Source organism: Peromyscus leucopus, chromosome X, assembly GCF_004664715.2.
Source record: "Peromyscus leucopus breed LL Stock chromosome X, UCI_PerLeu_2.1, whole genome shotgun sequence".
NCBI classification, from domain to species: domain Eukaryota; kingdom Metazoa; phylum Chordata; class Mammalia; order Rodentia; family Cricetidae; genus Peromyscus; species Peromyscus leucopus.
This window is the reverse complement of record NC_051083.1, coordinates 116,907,536-116,922,452: the sequence shown is the minus strand read 5'-3', so window position 1 is coordinate 116,922,452 and position 14,917 is coordinate 116,907,536. Positions and strand designations below refer to the sequence as shown.

Genomic DNA, 14,917 nt, shown 5'->3' with positions numbered 1-14,917 from the left:
TTTCACCTAGTACAAGCTGTCAAAAATATGACTGTCTAGATCTTTGGCTGATTGGGCTTTGTTGATACATGTCTGTAATCTTAGTACTTGAGAGGTGGAAACACAAGGATCAGAAGGTCAAGGTCATCCTTGGTGTCACAGTGAAGTAGAGGCCCACTTGGGCTGTATAAGAGCCCTTTCAACACCCCACCCCAACAGCAACAAAACAGGTATTTTTCATTTCCTTCATGAAGAACCCTCTTCATATCTCATGTGAAACAGTCAATGTTTCTTTGAGAAACCACTGCAAACTTATTGCCTCTTACCATTTACAATTAACAATGTTTACAACGTTCTTCTCAATGGACCCCTCACACATTCCTTTCCCTTAGCATTCAGTTAGTGTCTCTTCTTTCCCAAGTGTGTTTGGGCAAGCACTTTGCCTACGTATAGAGAATTTGTGCCTTCCCAATCACACGGTGTGGGCCAGTCTGGATTCTCCTCCATTTAAGAACCCAACTACCATTTGCAACATGTTCTGTGAGATGTTGAGTTATGAGCATCTGAGAATAATTGAGCATTAGCTGCACCCATTTGTGCATCGGAGCCAGTCTTTGGTAAGAGAAGTAGGTGACAGATAAGCAAGAAAACATACTTCTACAGACATTTGTCCCCAGAGTGCTGCTACAGGCTGGGAGAGGTTGCTAATGTTCAATGCCTTCTTTTTAAATCGCCAATTTCAACTGAAAAAAAAAAAAAGGACCAGTAAACACTCGGCAAGATTTCATAGTAACTTATTGTGATTGTCTTTGAAAACTACTGCATTGATATTAAGACCAAAGAAGAATTACATAGAGCTGGTATGATTGAACAAGTTTGGTTCTTTTGAGTGATTTTTTTAAATGCTATAGAGTTAAGCTTTAAAAGCATGGTTCATTGAATCTCATTCAAGCCTCCTAGGACAGGGCTAGGGGAATTTTTTCCCCCCTCTATTGAGGGCCACTGGCCCACAAAAGAAAAAAAGTAATCAAGAGCCATGTACAAAAAGCAGCTTAATTTAGGTGCTTCCTTAGAAAATCATAAAGTATTCAGTTCACCTGTTTTTTAAATGAAGAACAAAGAACTCTGAACAAGTGCTCCAAATAAAAAATCAGCCGCTCTGTTTCCTAAAACATGCCGTTAAATAAGTGGGGTGTGCTGAAGAAAGAACAATTGGCAGCGTGAAGGCAGGTGGAAAGCAGACAGCATAGTAAAGTGATGTATGTACAGATGTATATGCATCTGGAATTGGGGAAGCAGGAGATTCAGTTGGAGAAATGGGAGCCTGTGGGACAAATGACAGCTGGAGATTCTACCTCCTGTTTGTTGTTGGAGAACTGCCTGAATTCAGAAGCCTGTCCATCTATCATTCCTCCTTTTTGGGGGTGGGGGTAGGGCTAGGGGGAGCAAAAAGATGCCTTAGTAAGCTTCCTCATAGTTGTTTTGGGAATATGTATCCAATGATGATTCTTTTAGAAACTGTAATATTAGATTTATTTCCATTTATATATATATATTAGTGTTTTGCCTGCATGTATGAATGTGTGCCATGTACATGCCTTAGTACCTGTGGAGGTCAGAAGAAGGTGTCAGATACCTTGGAACTGGAGTTACAGGCAGTTGTGAATCACCATGTGGGTGCTGGGAACTGGAATTTGGTCTTCTGCAGGAACAGCAAGAGCTCGTAACAATGAGCCATCTCTCCAGTCCCCAGTGATTCTTTCTGCAAGGTATGTAGGAGAATGGCCTGGGATCTTTGTCTATGTTGTTTCTATCCAGTGCTATCTCACATTGACTGCTACCTGTCCCAAATCAGTTCTGTTGTCCCTGTGCTCAGCTCTAGTAGCCTAAAGGAGTGTGACACCTTTCTTAACTGAGAGATGTATAGGATGACCAGGTTTTAAAAGGAGTTCTCCAAAAAGAAAAGGCATTTCTCATTGGATAGAGCAAACATGTAGTCAGACTACAATTCAAGCAATATACATGCTCTGCCTTCAAGATAAGGCATTTTGCTGATTAAAGAAGAATTAGTCAGAATTCATTCTCTCTCTCCTTTTTTGTCTTTTTTAAAATTTTCATCTTTGTGGTGTAGGGGATTGTTCTCAGAGCCTTACACATACCAGGTAAACACTCTACCACTGAGCCAAATCCCTGGCCACAAAATCCTCAAGTGTAGGGGCTAAAACAGTGTCTGATTAGGGGAAGGGATACAGTGAGGGGCACATTGAGAAGAACAAACTGGATATATTTCTTAACTGTAAATGGTAGGCAGGGAGTCTTCACTGGCCATGCCCAGAGAAACTGACTGCTTCAGAGTTAGGAAGAGAGTTCTTCACAAAAGGAAACGAAGATCATCTGTTTTGTTGCTCTTTGGGGGGAAGGGGTTGAAAGGGGTCTCATACAGCCCAAGCTGGCCTCTAACTCGCTGTGTCACCAACGATGATGTTCTTCCAGAGGACCTGGTGTTCAGTGCCTAACCCCTACATGGCAGCTCATAGCTGTCAGCAACTCCAGTTCTATGGGATCTAATGCCTTTTTCTCCTCTGCAGGCACCTGTCACACACATGGTACATAGGCATATGTGTAGGCCAACAACTTACACACATTAACAAGTTCAAAAAGAATAAATAACTCAATTTTATAAGCCACGTAAGGGTCTGTAAGATGGCCTGGTGAGTAAAGGTCCTACCAAGTCTCTCCCACTTAAACCCTTAGACACATGCACACCATTGAAAAAAGGGGTCTTTTATTTTGGTCTGTTTATATAGCATTCAGTAAATCAATAGATTATTCATTTTACTTGTGTCAACCTGTAAAGATTGTATAGACAACTGGATATGAAAAGTGCCTTTAATCCCAAAACTTGGGAGGCAGAGATAAGTGGATTTCTGTGAGTTTGAGGCCAGAATGGTCTATATAACATGATGACAACCAGATCATCCAGAGCCACACAGTGACCCTGTCTTAGATTGGGTAGATATGGATGTTTTTTCCAAACTCCTGAGATTTTTTTTTTTTGCCTTGAAGATTTGATATATGCACAATGGAATATTTGTAAGGAGTTGAGAAAGCTCTGTAGACCAGGCTGGCTAAGCTAAGCAGTAGGAAGATATGTTTGTCATCCCATGGCCCTCTTTTCAGACACACCATTGTCAAGTTCCCATGTCTCAGCGGACTCATTCTTGAGATTGCATTTTGAGATGAGGTCTCACCATGTTACCCCTCTAGTAGCTGGGACAATAGGTACATGCTTTAGCATTGGGCCCAGATTCCTGAGATCTTGATTCTTTTCAGATCGTGCTTTGTTTTATATACATGGACACTAGTAGCAGAGCATTGGAAGCAAATATTGGTGAATGTGTATAGTTTTAGCAAACCAGTAAATATTGGAGTAACTCAAGTCATCATAGTACCTGGTGTGGTTTAATTTTGAGCTTCTTCTTGGGTCATTGTGAGGGATAAGGCATTGTTCTCTTCAAATCACAGTTTTCGTTCTGTGACTGAGGAAGAACGAAGAGGAGGAGTCATAGAAGAACCCATCCACACTCTTACCTCTGAACTCTGGACAGGTTGTAGTTCTAAGAGCTTAGATACTTTGTGGGCTAGGTTGCTATGCAATGAGCCAGCCGTCTGACAGTTTTCTTAACTCACTACATAAAGATCACATTTATCGGAAAGCATTGGTCTCTGGGAATATGAGAACTAAGTAACTACATCACACAGAATGTGGATATAGTTAGGTGGCAAAATAAAGTCTTAACATAGAGGATTGCCTGGGATCACTTCTTTATGATTGAGCATAGGTTCAGATTATCCAGTCTGAACCCCCATAGTTTTCCTTTGTGCTGCCAACCCCTTGAAATGTGTGGGTCTCTTTGCTTTTCCTTGGTAGAATTCATGCTTATAAATTTATATGTTACTTTCCTACACTATAACATGGACTTATTATTTACTGAGTTTTGGGTTGTTATCATACTTTATAAATCTCTCTCTCTCTCTCTCTCTCTCTCTCTCTCTCTCTCTCTCTCTCAATATAAACTCCCAAATTGTTAAAAAATAAATCTCTCATTTCCATGACTTACACAGAGTGTGTCACACAGAATCATAAGGAATTTATGAGAGAAGTTTGTGTTTCTACCAATCAATGCTGTTCTTATTGCCCCACACTGACTTCTGTGGTTAAACCATCTTCTTAATTACAAAATTCTTCTGTTTTTGTTTTTTTTTGGGGGGTGGTGTTAGCTTTATTATTTTAGTTTATTTTAATATGGTTGATAAGTGGATTAAATATATTAGATACTAAAATGAAAATTTTAATATGACATATCACAGCTTCCATTTTGAATGCCAATTTTAACTGCGTATAAGTTCATTAAGTTGTGTAGAGGTTAAGCCTGGTTAATTTTGGTGTGCGATGTTTTATTTATTTGCAAGCTTTGTTTTGATTTTGTTTTTTGAAGACAAGGTTTCTCTGTGTAGCCCTGGATGTCCTGGAACTCACCTTGTAGACCAGGCTGGCCTCGAACTCACAAAGTGCTGGGATTAAAGGTATATGTTGCACACCTGGCTGCAAGCTTTTTTTTAAATAATAAAGTTCTATTTCAAAGCAACAACAAAACCGGCACACGAGAATAGAGTTTCATGTGCCATGAAACCTTTCAGATCTGTGCAATGTTTGAGCTTCTCCAAAGATCCCCCCTGGCTAAACTGAAGAGGAATGTGCATCTGAAATCAAGCCCTTCCCTCTGGGATCTGAGGGTTACTGGTGATACAGATTGTCTTTTTACCTTCCAGGTGACCATTTGAAGATCTGTCCCCAGGGCTATACCTGCTGTTCTCAAGAGATGGAAGAGAAGTACAGCCTGCAAAGTAAAGATGATTTCAAAAGTGTGGTCAGTGAACAGTGCAATCATTTGCAAGCCATCTTTGCATCCCGTTACAAGAAGTTTGATGGTATGTGATCTCAATTGCATGTAAGAGGTGACGGCTGTTTTGTATGATCGATTCTCAGATGTCTTCTGTGCTCTCAGTACTTCAGTTTTCTCCCAAGATGTGGTGGTTGGTATGGTTGAAGTAGGCTTCCAGCGGCAAGTTAAGCAGCTTGCACTGGCATCTGTATACTAGGCATTATGGAAATATGGTCAAAGGGAGTTAAAAATAGATGAGGTTAATTTAAATGCTTTCCTTTTCTTTCTTTGGGTGAATGCTTCATAGTGTTGTTGACGCAAGTTACTGAAGAAAAAAAAAAGACTTCCTAATAAAAAGCAGGCATCTCAAAACTGTCTTAGTACCCCGCCCCCATTCAGTAGAGAGATTCTACAGATGCTGGACTTCATATTAAATTTCACAGTGGATTGCCAACTAGAATTCTTAGAAACCCCATAGCACATAGACAGGATTGGTGCTCAGCATCATGAGCATCCATGCAGCCAATAACCTAGAAGTGTTCACTAGTCTATGGTTTTCACTAAGCTCGGCTGCCTCTCCAGGCTCAGTATTAGCTTAGGCCTGGTATAGTCTTCCCATGGAAAATCACAACAGAACTCTCAACCCTCTCACATGGATAATTTCATTTAATAGAGAGGAAGTAGGCAGATGAGAGGCACTTCAAGCCCTAACTGAAGCCGCACTGCAGATAATAGATGCAAAACTAGAATATGAAGTCCCAAACAGCCCAGCATTCCTTTCTGTGATGTTGCTCACTCACCATTGTTGTGAAGTAGACTTGATTTAATCAGAACAATTTCCTTTGTGCCTGTTTTAAAGGCCATTCTAATTACATAGTACCTTTGAAGCAAGCTTTTCTTGACATTATGCGTGGTGAAGTAGTACAAGGCAAATTTTCTAGATGTGAAATGTCTTTGAGTATTCCCGCAAAGGGCTTGTTACCATGGTGAGAAGTTAGACTAAATTAGATTTGATGGAGCTGATAAGACAGTCCTCAGCTATAGAACAGGTTGTATTTCAGGCGTTTATTTTGAGAGTCATTATTTGAAGCTTTTTTTGTAACCAATTTAATAAGTATTAGTAAGCTGTCCAGGCTAGACTATGACACATTTAATTTGTAATGTAGTTGAACTTAAATACTGTCTGGGTATTTTAGTATATGCCATTGATCCTGTTCATTGTTTCAAGTACACTGAGTGCATGCTGAGACTGGGGAAGGGACCCAGGACGTCACACATGCATGCTACATGTGTGTTCAACCACTGACCTATACCTCCAATCTGTTTGGTCTTAGTTCTGTCTCCTTTCCCTGGATTGGTGAGAATAAATACATGTGTCTTTACATCCTCCTGATTAACCCAACCCTGGCATATCTAGCTCTTTCTGTTACAGAGCACATGCTAATACTTTGTGAAAATAAATTTTATCAGCAAGTACAGTGTTAGACCCTTTCTTGTCTCTAGATCACTGTTATTTTTACTTTTAAAAGCAATGACTCATTCATATTCTCATTACTCATCCCCTCCAAGTCCAGCTAATTTTGTTTGAGAGGCTGTGATTTATGATCTTGCTTTAACCTCCCTAGTGCTAGGATTACAGGTGTGTACTACATGCCCAGAAACAGTGAAATTCTCTTGACTCTAGCATATCAGAGAGGTGAGTGCTCTAAAAATCAGCACATGGCACTTTCATACCAGAATTAGAAAGGAAACTTAAGTCCCGCTTCTGTTGAGAGTGTGGTGCAGTGGAGATCAGCATGTTTCCAGGTCCCAAGCCCACCTTCTCTAAGATACCTCATTTCTTTCTTTTTTAGATGATATACACTTGGAGGGCTAAGATAATGCTTTTAATATCTTACAGAAAAAGTAAGACACACCCAACAGCATAGATGTGGGTTTCTCAAAGAGAAAGTTATAGAATATAAAGAATACCCAACTCTGGGTACAGACTTCTCCAAAGAAAATTGTCCTATTTCTGGTTACACACATCTTTCTCTGGAATAGAGCCCACAGTCATTGCCTATGGGTTTGCTGGTTTACTGTTCTCTCCCCCCTTCTCCTTCCCCATGGTTTTATAGCAGCATAGTACATAGTATGATTACAATGTGCAAGCTTTCTTTTAAAGAAAGCTATATAGAGAGCCGTTATCAGTAAGTGTTAACATATGCTTGGCTTTTTTTTTAAATACAGAAACAATTGTTCTTGTTCTTCACATTGAATAAATACATTAAAACTGTACCTTTATCAGTTCCAAAACATACTAAAAATGATTATAAAACTCCCATGTATTTCTTCTGACTCTAATTTAAAATATGGCAAAGACAGTAAAGTTAATGAGCACCAATTAAAATTTGTTGAAATCTGTTTGGTCTGGAGATCAGAACAGAGCTGGAATACTTCGCACATTTTATTTAAGTTTTCTGAAATAATTTTCCATGGCAAAACTTCAGTTGTCTGGTGCCCAACAATCCTTGAGTAGGTGCTGAATCGGTTGTTTGATTGATAGATACATTTTTAAAAGACCCAGGGATGTTGAGTAAAGTGCTTTAGGGTTATTTCAATTCTCCAAAGTCCAAAGGTAAGGCTGTTTTGATCAGAGAACTGTCTGAGCTGTGATAAAAAGCACAAACCTGTGTCTTTGATGTAAATAGAAAAGAGGAAATTTGGCAAAGAAACAAGATGGTGGCTGGGGAACAAAGTTACACACAACCACCCTGGAGATGCAGAGTGAGAAAATAGCAAAAGGATACAGGGAAATAGGAGTGGGCCCATTGACTTCAAAAGATGTCTGGCCATGTACAAGCTCAGGATGCATACTCAATGATTTCGAGCCCTGGCAACTTCCTGTGTTATCAGAGTGTATGTATATGAATCAATCAAGCCAGAGATGGCCTTACTGACCCTGTTTTTGGTTACTCTGCCTCCACCGTGAGTGAGTGGTATATTACCTGCTCTGGCATTTTTGGACTCATCAAATGTGAAGGACAAATCCTTTTCCCCATTCCATTGTCTCTAAGGATTTTCGGGGGGAGGTGTGTTTGTTTGCTTTGCTTCTGTACTTTCCATTTTCTACTGTTTGTGTATTTCAAGTGAATATATAGTTTATAACTTGATTTGTACATTTTAAGCGATGTGTGTATGTTTTCAGACCTGGATAAATATGAGAAAAGACCTCATTTGGCATTATCTCCATGTAGTATTACAACCAGTTTCTGGTGTTTATTTTTAAAATATTAAAATTGTATTACTACTACTGCTGCTACTACTACTACTACTACTACTTTTTATTATTATTATTAATGTGTGTGTGTATATACCTGGTGTGTCCATGCCATGGGATGTGTGTCAGAGTCAGGCAACAACTTTCAGAAATTGGTTCTGTGTTTCCCCTGTGGATTTGGGGGAACAGACTCAGCTTATACCCATTGAGCCATGTTGCCAGGCCTCCTATGCTTTAAATGTGTGTCTCTGGGTGTGAGGACTGGCTTCTGTACTTTTCTGTCCTGCAAGCTTTTTTGTCAACTCTTTATCTTAAAATGGTCCTAGAGCCAGGGCACTAGAGTAGCACAGCTAGCTGCTCCCCCTCTTGGCCAGTCTTGGGATTTTTTTAGTAGTAAAACAGCTAATTAGCTGAAGCAGTTGTCTCATGAATATGCTAATAAGTCAGTTCAGTGGGTGTTGGGAAGAATTGCTTGCCAAAGGGAATAGAAAGAGTAGAAGTGAGGCATAATCCATGTTTGGGGACTCCAACATAAAGGCCTGTCCCCCAAATGTCTGGCACTTTGTGAGGCTCATTGTTTTGAAAAGAAACATAGGTTATTGAGGTGATCAAAGCGGCTGCGTTAAGTACATTTCTGGATTACATAATACAAATGATGCAATAACCGTGAGGAAACACCGCTGCCAAGCAACTCCGTGATCACACTGTTTGTTCGCTAGATACTTTGCACACTCAAAGAAATCGTGTGGAACCAAAGATGGTACCTGATACTAATTTATTGGGAACACTCTTTTAATTTGTCATTTTAGGAGGAAATTAAGCCACTTCGGTTGGGAGACAGAACACAACAAATTGTCAGCCTGATTCTTCAGCAGGACCCTCTGTGACCTGGGGCAATTAACTGGGACTCAGTTTTCCCATCCATAAAATGAGGGGTTGGCTAGATGCTCCCTCAAAACCCTTTCAATTCTAAAAATTCTGTGAATCTTTTAAACATGTGACTGGACCAGCTGCTTTAGTGAAAGGTCTTACAAGTTGTTAATTAGCCATCTGTATGGTAGCCTCTATTTCCCCGTCATTTCTTAACCCCCAGCTACTTTCACCAGGTCTTTGAAAACCCTCCCATGAGCCTGCAGCTTGTTAACTTGAATAATAGTAGAAATTTTCTGAATTAGCTTAAAATGCACATAAAAGACATAATTGTCTGTCTCCTCTATCTGCCTGGGCTGTGTAAGCGAGAGTGGCTATCATTCACAGCCCCACGACCGCTCCCCCCAACCCCACTCCTATCATCTCAATGAGTTTGTTGCTTATCCGTACTAATAAAGACCTCCTTTTTAGGTTGGAAAAAAGCCTAAAACACATATTTTGAATATTATGGAAATGTATATAGTAATACAAATACAGATTTCTTTTTTTCCATTTTGGAGACAGGATTTCGGGTGGATCAGGATGGTCTTGAAATAACAGAGATCCACCTGTGATTAAAGGAGTATATGACCACTGCTTGTCTTAGTTTGGGTTTGTAAAGGTTGATTTTGATTATGTTTCATTAGGTATAGATGTATGTGTTCATGTGTGAGTTTCTGTGCAGGCGTGCAGGTGCCTGGGGAGGCTCTATGGGGGCCTCAGATGGCCTGGAGATAGAGTTCAGGCTGTTGTAAGCCACTTCATGTGGATGCTGGCAAGAACAGTGTATACTCCGAATAGCTGAGCCATTTCTTCAGCCCCTAGATTGATTTTTTAATCTTTACTTTAGATTTCAGCCATTAGGACTTTAAAACAATTGTTGCTGTTTGGAACCTCATTACAGTGTAGTGGGCAACAATTCACAGGCAGAGTAGCCACAAAGTACAAAGAAAGACATGAAGCCATCTGGCCTATTTAAAAATGCATTGTCCTAGATCCCACTAACTGCCTTTGATTTTGTTGGAAAGCACTGTTATTTTTTTGTATTTTCTTTCACATCCATGTGACAGACTAAAAACCTGTGTAGCTTTGGTAACCCCTTTAAACAAGATAGACTTATTTATTTTCATTTTATGTGTTTGTGATTGTCTGCATGCATATTATGTGCATCATGTGCATGCCTGGTGCCCACAAAGGTAAAAAGAGGTCATTAGATCCTCCGGACCTGGAGTTAGAGATAATATGAGCCACCATGTGGATGCTGGGAATTGAACCCTGGTCCTCTGTAAGACCTACAAGTGCTCTTAACTGCTGAGCCATCTCTCTAGGCTCTAACTCCTTTTTAATGTATCTATGAAACTTGATGAGAATGGTTATTAGTAGTTTTTTCAGCCCTTTGAATTGTTTTCTAAAATGTAAGCCTTTACTGTGGTATTCGCTATCTCATTGGAGTTGAAAGTGCATGCGCAGTTTCTGCTGAATCCAGAGCAATATTAGTTTGAGCCTTTGCAGTTAGCTTCAACTTCTTTTGAAGACATAGCATCAGGAAGAAGTTGCTGATCTAGTTGCAGGCAAGCACGAACATTTGACTTTATTATTTTGGTGTGTACTGAGCCTGGGAATTTGAAATGGCATCATTCATTCCAGCCCTCATTTATGTGTCTGCCTGTCCAGGTAAGGCTCCAACTGCTTGACTGAGAGAATTCCCAGGCCAGTCATGATTTAGCTCATTCTTGTTCATTGGTGCAGCCCATCTTAATCATCCTCCCTCTTGGGAGCACTGGGAACTTAGAAATAAATAGGACTCAAATATCAAGTTATCCATTGGCACACCTTTCAGGTAATTGATTTGGCAATGTATTAGAAGTTTTAAATATGTTCATAGTGTACTACTAGGTATGTATCCTAAGGAAAAGTAGATGTACATAAAGATTAATGTCAGATGTTAATAGGATGCACATCACAGTATTAATTAGAATAATAAAATTTGAAATAAGCCAAAATGTTCCATGTGAGAGAAATCGTCTTCTCCAAGGAAGAGCACACCAATTGGTTATCTAATAACAAATGATCAACTTTGAAAATACACTTACAAGTAACATTATCCAGATTGAGCAGCTTATATTTAGGAATATATTCATGTAACAGCAATTAATGAAAAAAGAGAGCAAAGGGGGTACATGAGAGGGCTTGGAGGGGGACAGAGAAGGGGAAATGATGTTAATTGTACTGTAACCTCAAAAAATCATTAGAAATAAGATATCTACCTCATTAAAAATGGTGCTTCTGAAGAACCTTTAATCATATGGGAAATGTTAAGTACATAATGTCACATGACAGTAGTGTAGAAGCACTAGTCTGTCCATCGTGTGACCATATATTTTCATGTGGAAAAAAGACAAGAAATGCAGTAAGCAGTTGGAGCTTCCTTTCAAGTTGTGGAGTTACAGGTAATTGGAATCTTCTACATACATACCTGTCCTAATTTTCAAATTGCTATGGCGAGAAACATTCTGTTCAGCAAAAGAAGTACTTTTCTTGAAAAAAAATGAATGTTGGTATTTTTAAAATGATGTTTTTCTTTGTCACTGTTCACTGTAGATAAGTGGGGGAAAAGCAAAAAAAAAAAAGTGCATTGAGGTCTCCACTTATGAAACAGAGGAAAAGAAATTTTCCTTTTGTAGACAGGAAGGAATACCTTTTTTTCTGATTATAAATTATTCTTTTGAGGATACAGGAGAAAGAACCCCTGTACACTGTTGTATGGATTGTAAGATTATCATAGCGACTGTGGAATAGAGGAGACCTAGTGATTCTAAGATTAGCCTGGTAACTATAAAATGGACTAGTCTATCTGCCTTGTTCCACTGCTGGACATAGAACCAAAAGAAATGAAATCAGTCTGTCAAAGTCACAGCTGCCCACACTGCTCACAGTGACCGGGGTGCGGAATCAGTCTATCAACTGATGAATGGAATAAGAAAATTTGGTGTTCACACATACTATTCCACCATAAGAATGAAATCCTAACATTTGTGACAATGTGCAAGTACTACATGAGTCTTAAAAAATTCTCTCAAGGAAGTTGAGAGTAGATTCATGGACTGGTGAGGAGAAGTAGGGAGGAGAAATGGGAAGAGGTTGGTCATTGGTTAAGGATTATAGTTGCTTAGGAAGAGTAAGCTCTGGTGTGCTGTTGCCAAGCAGGTTGACCATAGTGTATATCTCAAAATATAAGAGAGTAATTCGAATACACTTGCCAAAAAGAATTAACAAACGTTTAAGGTGACAGATATGTTAATTATCCAAGTTGATCATTGCCTAGTACATTTGTGAACCAAAATATCAATCTTACCTCATGAATATGTGGAAATGTTATGTGTCAATCAAAAACTTTAAATGCCATTAAAAAATTTGAGGGAACAAAAAAATCGAGAAACATGTTGAAAACCTCTTTGATCATTAACATTCCACCATCACCACTGTATTTTCTTCATCTTTTTTTGTGTGTGTCAACACATAACACATGCATACATGCAATTAGAATCACTAATTTAAATGATTTGGTGCCATGATTTTTCTTGATATGAGTTCATGAATATATATAATATATATTATAGGGTTTGTGAGGCCATATGATACCCTATTGAGTGATGCACACAAAATGTAGCATTAGAATGCGTGCTGCGGCTACTCTAGCTTCCTAGCTTACTTATATGTGCTCAAAGTCTTCTCCCGGGGGGGGGGACTATTGGATGCAAAGTAATATGAGAGTGCTAAGTCCAAGTAGCTAGCTATGGAACACTGAATGATTCCAGCAAAAGGACTAAGTACATGGTGCTGAGTCTGAATCCCTGGCAGCTTAGCTAAAATCAAGGTCCATGAGAGAATAAACACTCTATTTTCTCCCTAGGAGAAGTCATTAATAAAATTAACCTTGGAAAGAAAAGACTGATCCTTTGGCAGGATCCCCTAGCACTCTTTGATTTGCTAACAGCCCCAAATGAGGACTGCAGCTGGCAATTGACTTGCCAACTCAGGGGCAGCCTATTAATTTACTCTCTGCTGCTAAACATGAGTTGAGTATGTGACCTTTTAGTACCCCCATACTCTTTCAGGTGCTCTCCAGGAGTGACATGCCATGGCAGAGGCAAGTGCCTGCTATAGACTTTCAGACTGCTGAAAAGGCAAGATACTGGAGTAGACAATTACAAGCCAACAGTTCCCTTGTCAGGAAAATGCTTTCTGTTTCTCCTCTTGCCTCCATTGGTAGATGCCCCTTGTAGCTGTTCTTCATTACATACTTGCTTGCAGCGAGAGGATGGATGGAGTATGACTCCTTCAGTTTGCCTAACAGTTAGAAAAGGATGAACTGTAGCACTTAGAAAGAGGCTTCTCAGGAATTTTGTTGCTGTGATAAGTTAGTGTTGGCATGCCACACTAAGGCTGTGAGATGCAGCATTTATAGTGAAGGAGAAATTAATGCTTATATATAAAAGACAGCTTCCTCATAATGTAAACGCAAGGGGTTGATTTATAACACCAAACAAATGGATTGACTAGAAAGAGCTTCCAGTCTCTCAAGGTCATGGGTTCATTCTAGAATACATTCTAGCTCATTCATCAATAGCCAGTTGATTGTTTATATAGAAGTAACTAATGGTATTTAATAGCACAACCAGAGCTCCTTTGACCCTCTTCAAGAATTTTGCATGTTTATTTGATGCAAGACAAGTGGCTGGCGATAGAAATTCCAGGAGCACATGATGTTCTTTTTAAAAGGCAGGATATTTACATAGAACCCTTTGATAGGAAAAGTTTGGCTTTTCACTCGTTTTTCCCATGTTTAAATGAGTACTTTCTATGCTAGGAATAATTGAATTTTAGAGCTGAGAAGTGTTTACAGGCCCCAAGCTCAGTTCTTCTACCTAGTAGGTCTCTGGTAAAGTCAATAGTATGCAAATGAAGTGCATGGGAGGAAAGCGGTAAGAAGCCTTGATTTCTAAGTTTTAGATGTGTGTGATGCTATGGCACTCTACCTTCCAGGTAGTGTAAACTCTCTTACCATGGCTGATGATGTTCCGTTCCTTAGTTTCTACCCAGTAGTTACTTCCAGTCTCATGGGTGTCTGGGACATTTCACAACCTTGGAAGGTAGAGCCATTAAGCATTTCCCTTTGGATAAACAGCTCCGAGTTTTATAAGGCCTTAGGTCTTCTCAGCAGACCTCCAACAGCTTTAGCTTCATTTATGTCCCCCCAGATGGATTATGTTCGACAACACTAGGCAAGACATAAACCAGTCTTTTAAAAGATGTTTTAAATGGCTGTTGACATAAAGACATTCAAGGAGTGACAATAGCATCACTCCAGGCATTATTAGTAGTGCCTATGTATATTGAGCATTAATTTGTGCCAGCGTTAGCCATGTGGGCTGAGAGAGAATAGCCTGTTTTGTAAATGGGTTATCAGAGGCTCTTATTTTCTCAACCATGGCAGATAGCCTCTAAGTAGGAGTCTCATGCTTTCCCCACTGTTCACGCTGCTTTAGGCTCATAGCATATTATAGTGCTGATTTCCACTCCTGAGTTGTGGCCAATTGGGAGCTCAAGGAGTATCGGCTGCTTGATCCTTACAGCCTGTATGCTTAAGCTTCCAAATGGAAACTTACAGAAATAAACCTGTTCACAAACGCTCAGTTACTGCTTCCTCTCTGACTTTCAGACACCAGTAGCTTCACTGCAGACAGACTGTTCGAGCAGTATTTCTACACAAGTACAAGCAGTTGCTGGATAGGAGCTCTAACTTCCAATTAACTCAGCCTCT

At 39.6% G+C, this 14,917-nt stretch overlaps 1 protein-coding gene across 1 annotated transcript in view; it reads left to right on the top strand.

The window, feature by feature from the left end:
• Window positions 1-14,917, top strand: part of Gpc4 (glypican 4) — a 110,893-nt gene that overhangs the window by 66,742 nt on the left and 29,234 nt on the right. Inside the window, exon 2 of the mRNA XM_028887088.2 lies at window positions 4,813-4,971. Within this exon, the coding sequence (XP_028742921.1) occupies window positions 4,813-4,971 (159 nt within the window). The remainder of the gene's footprint in view (window positions 1-4,812; window positions 4,972-14,917) is intronic.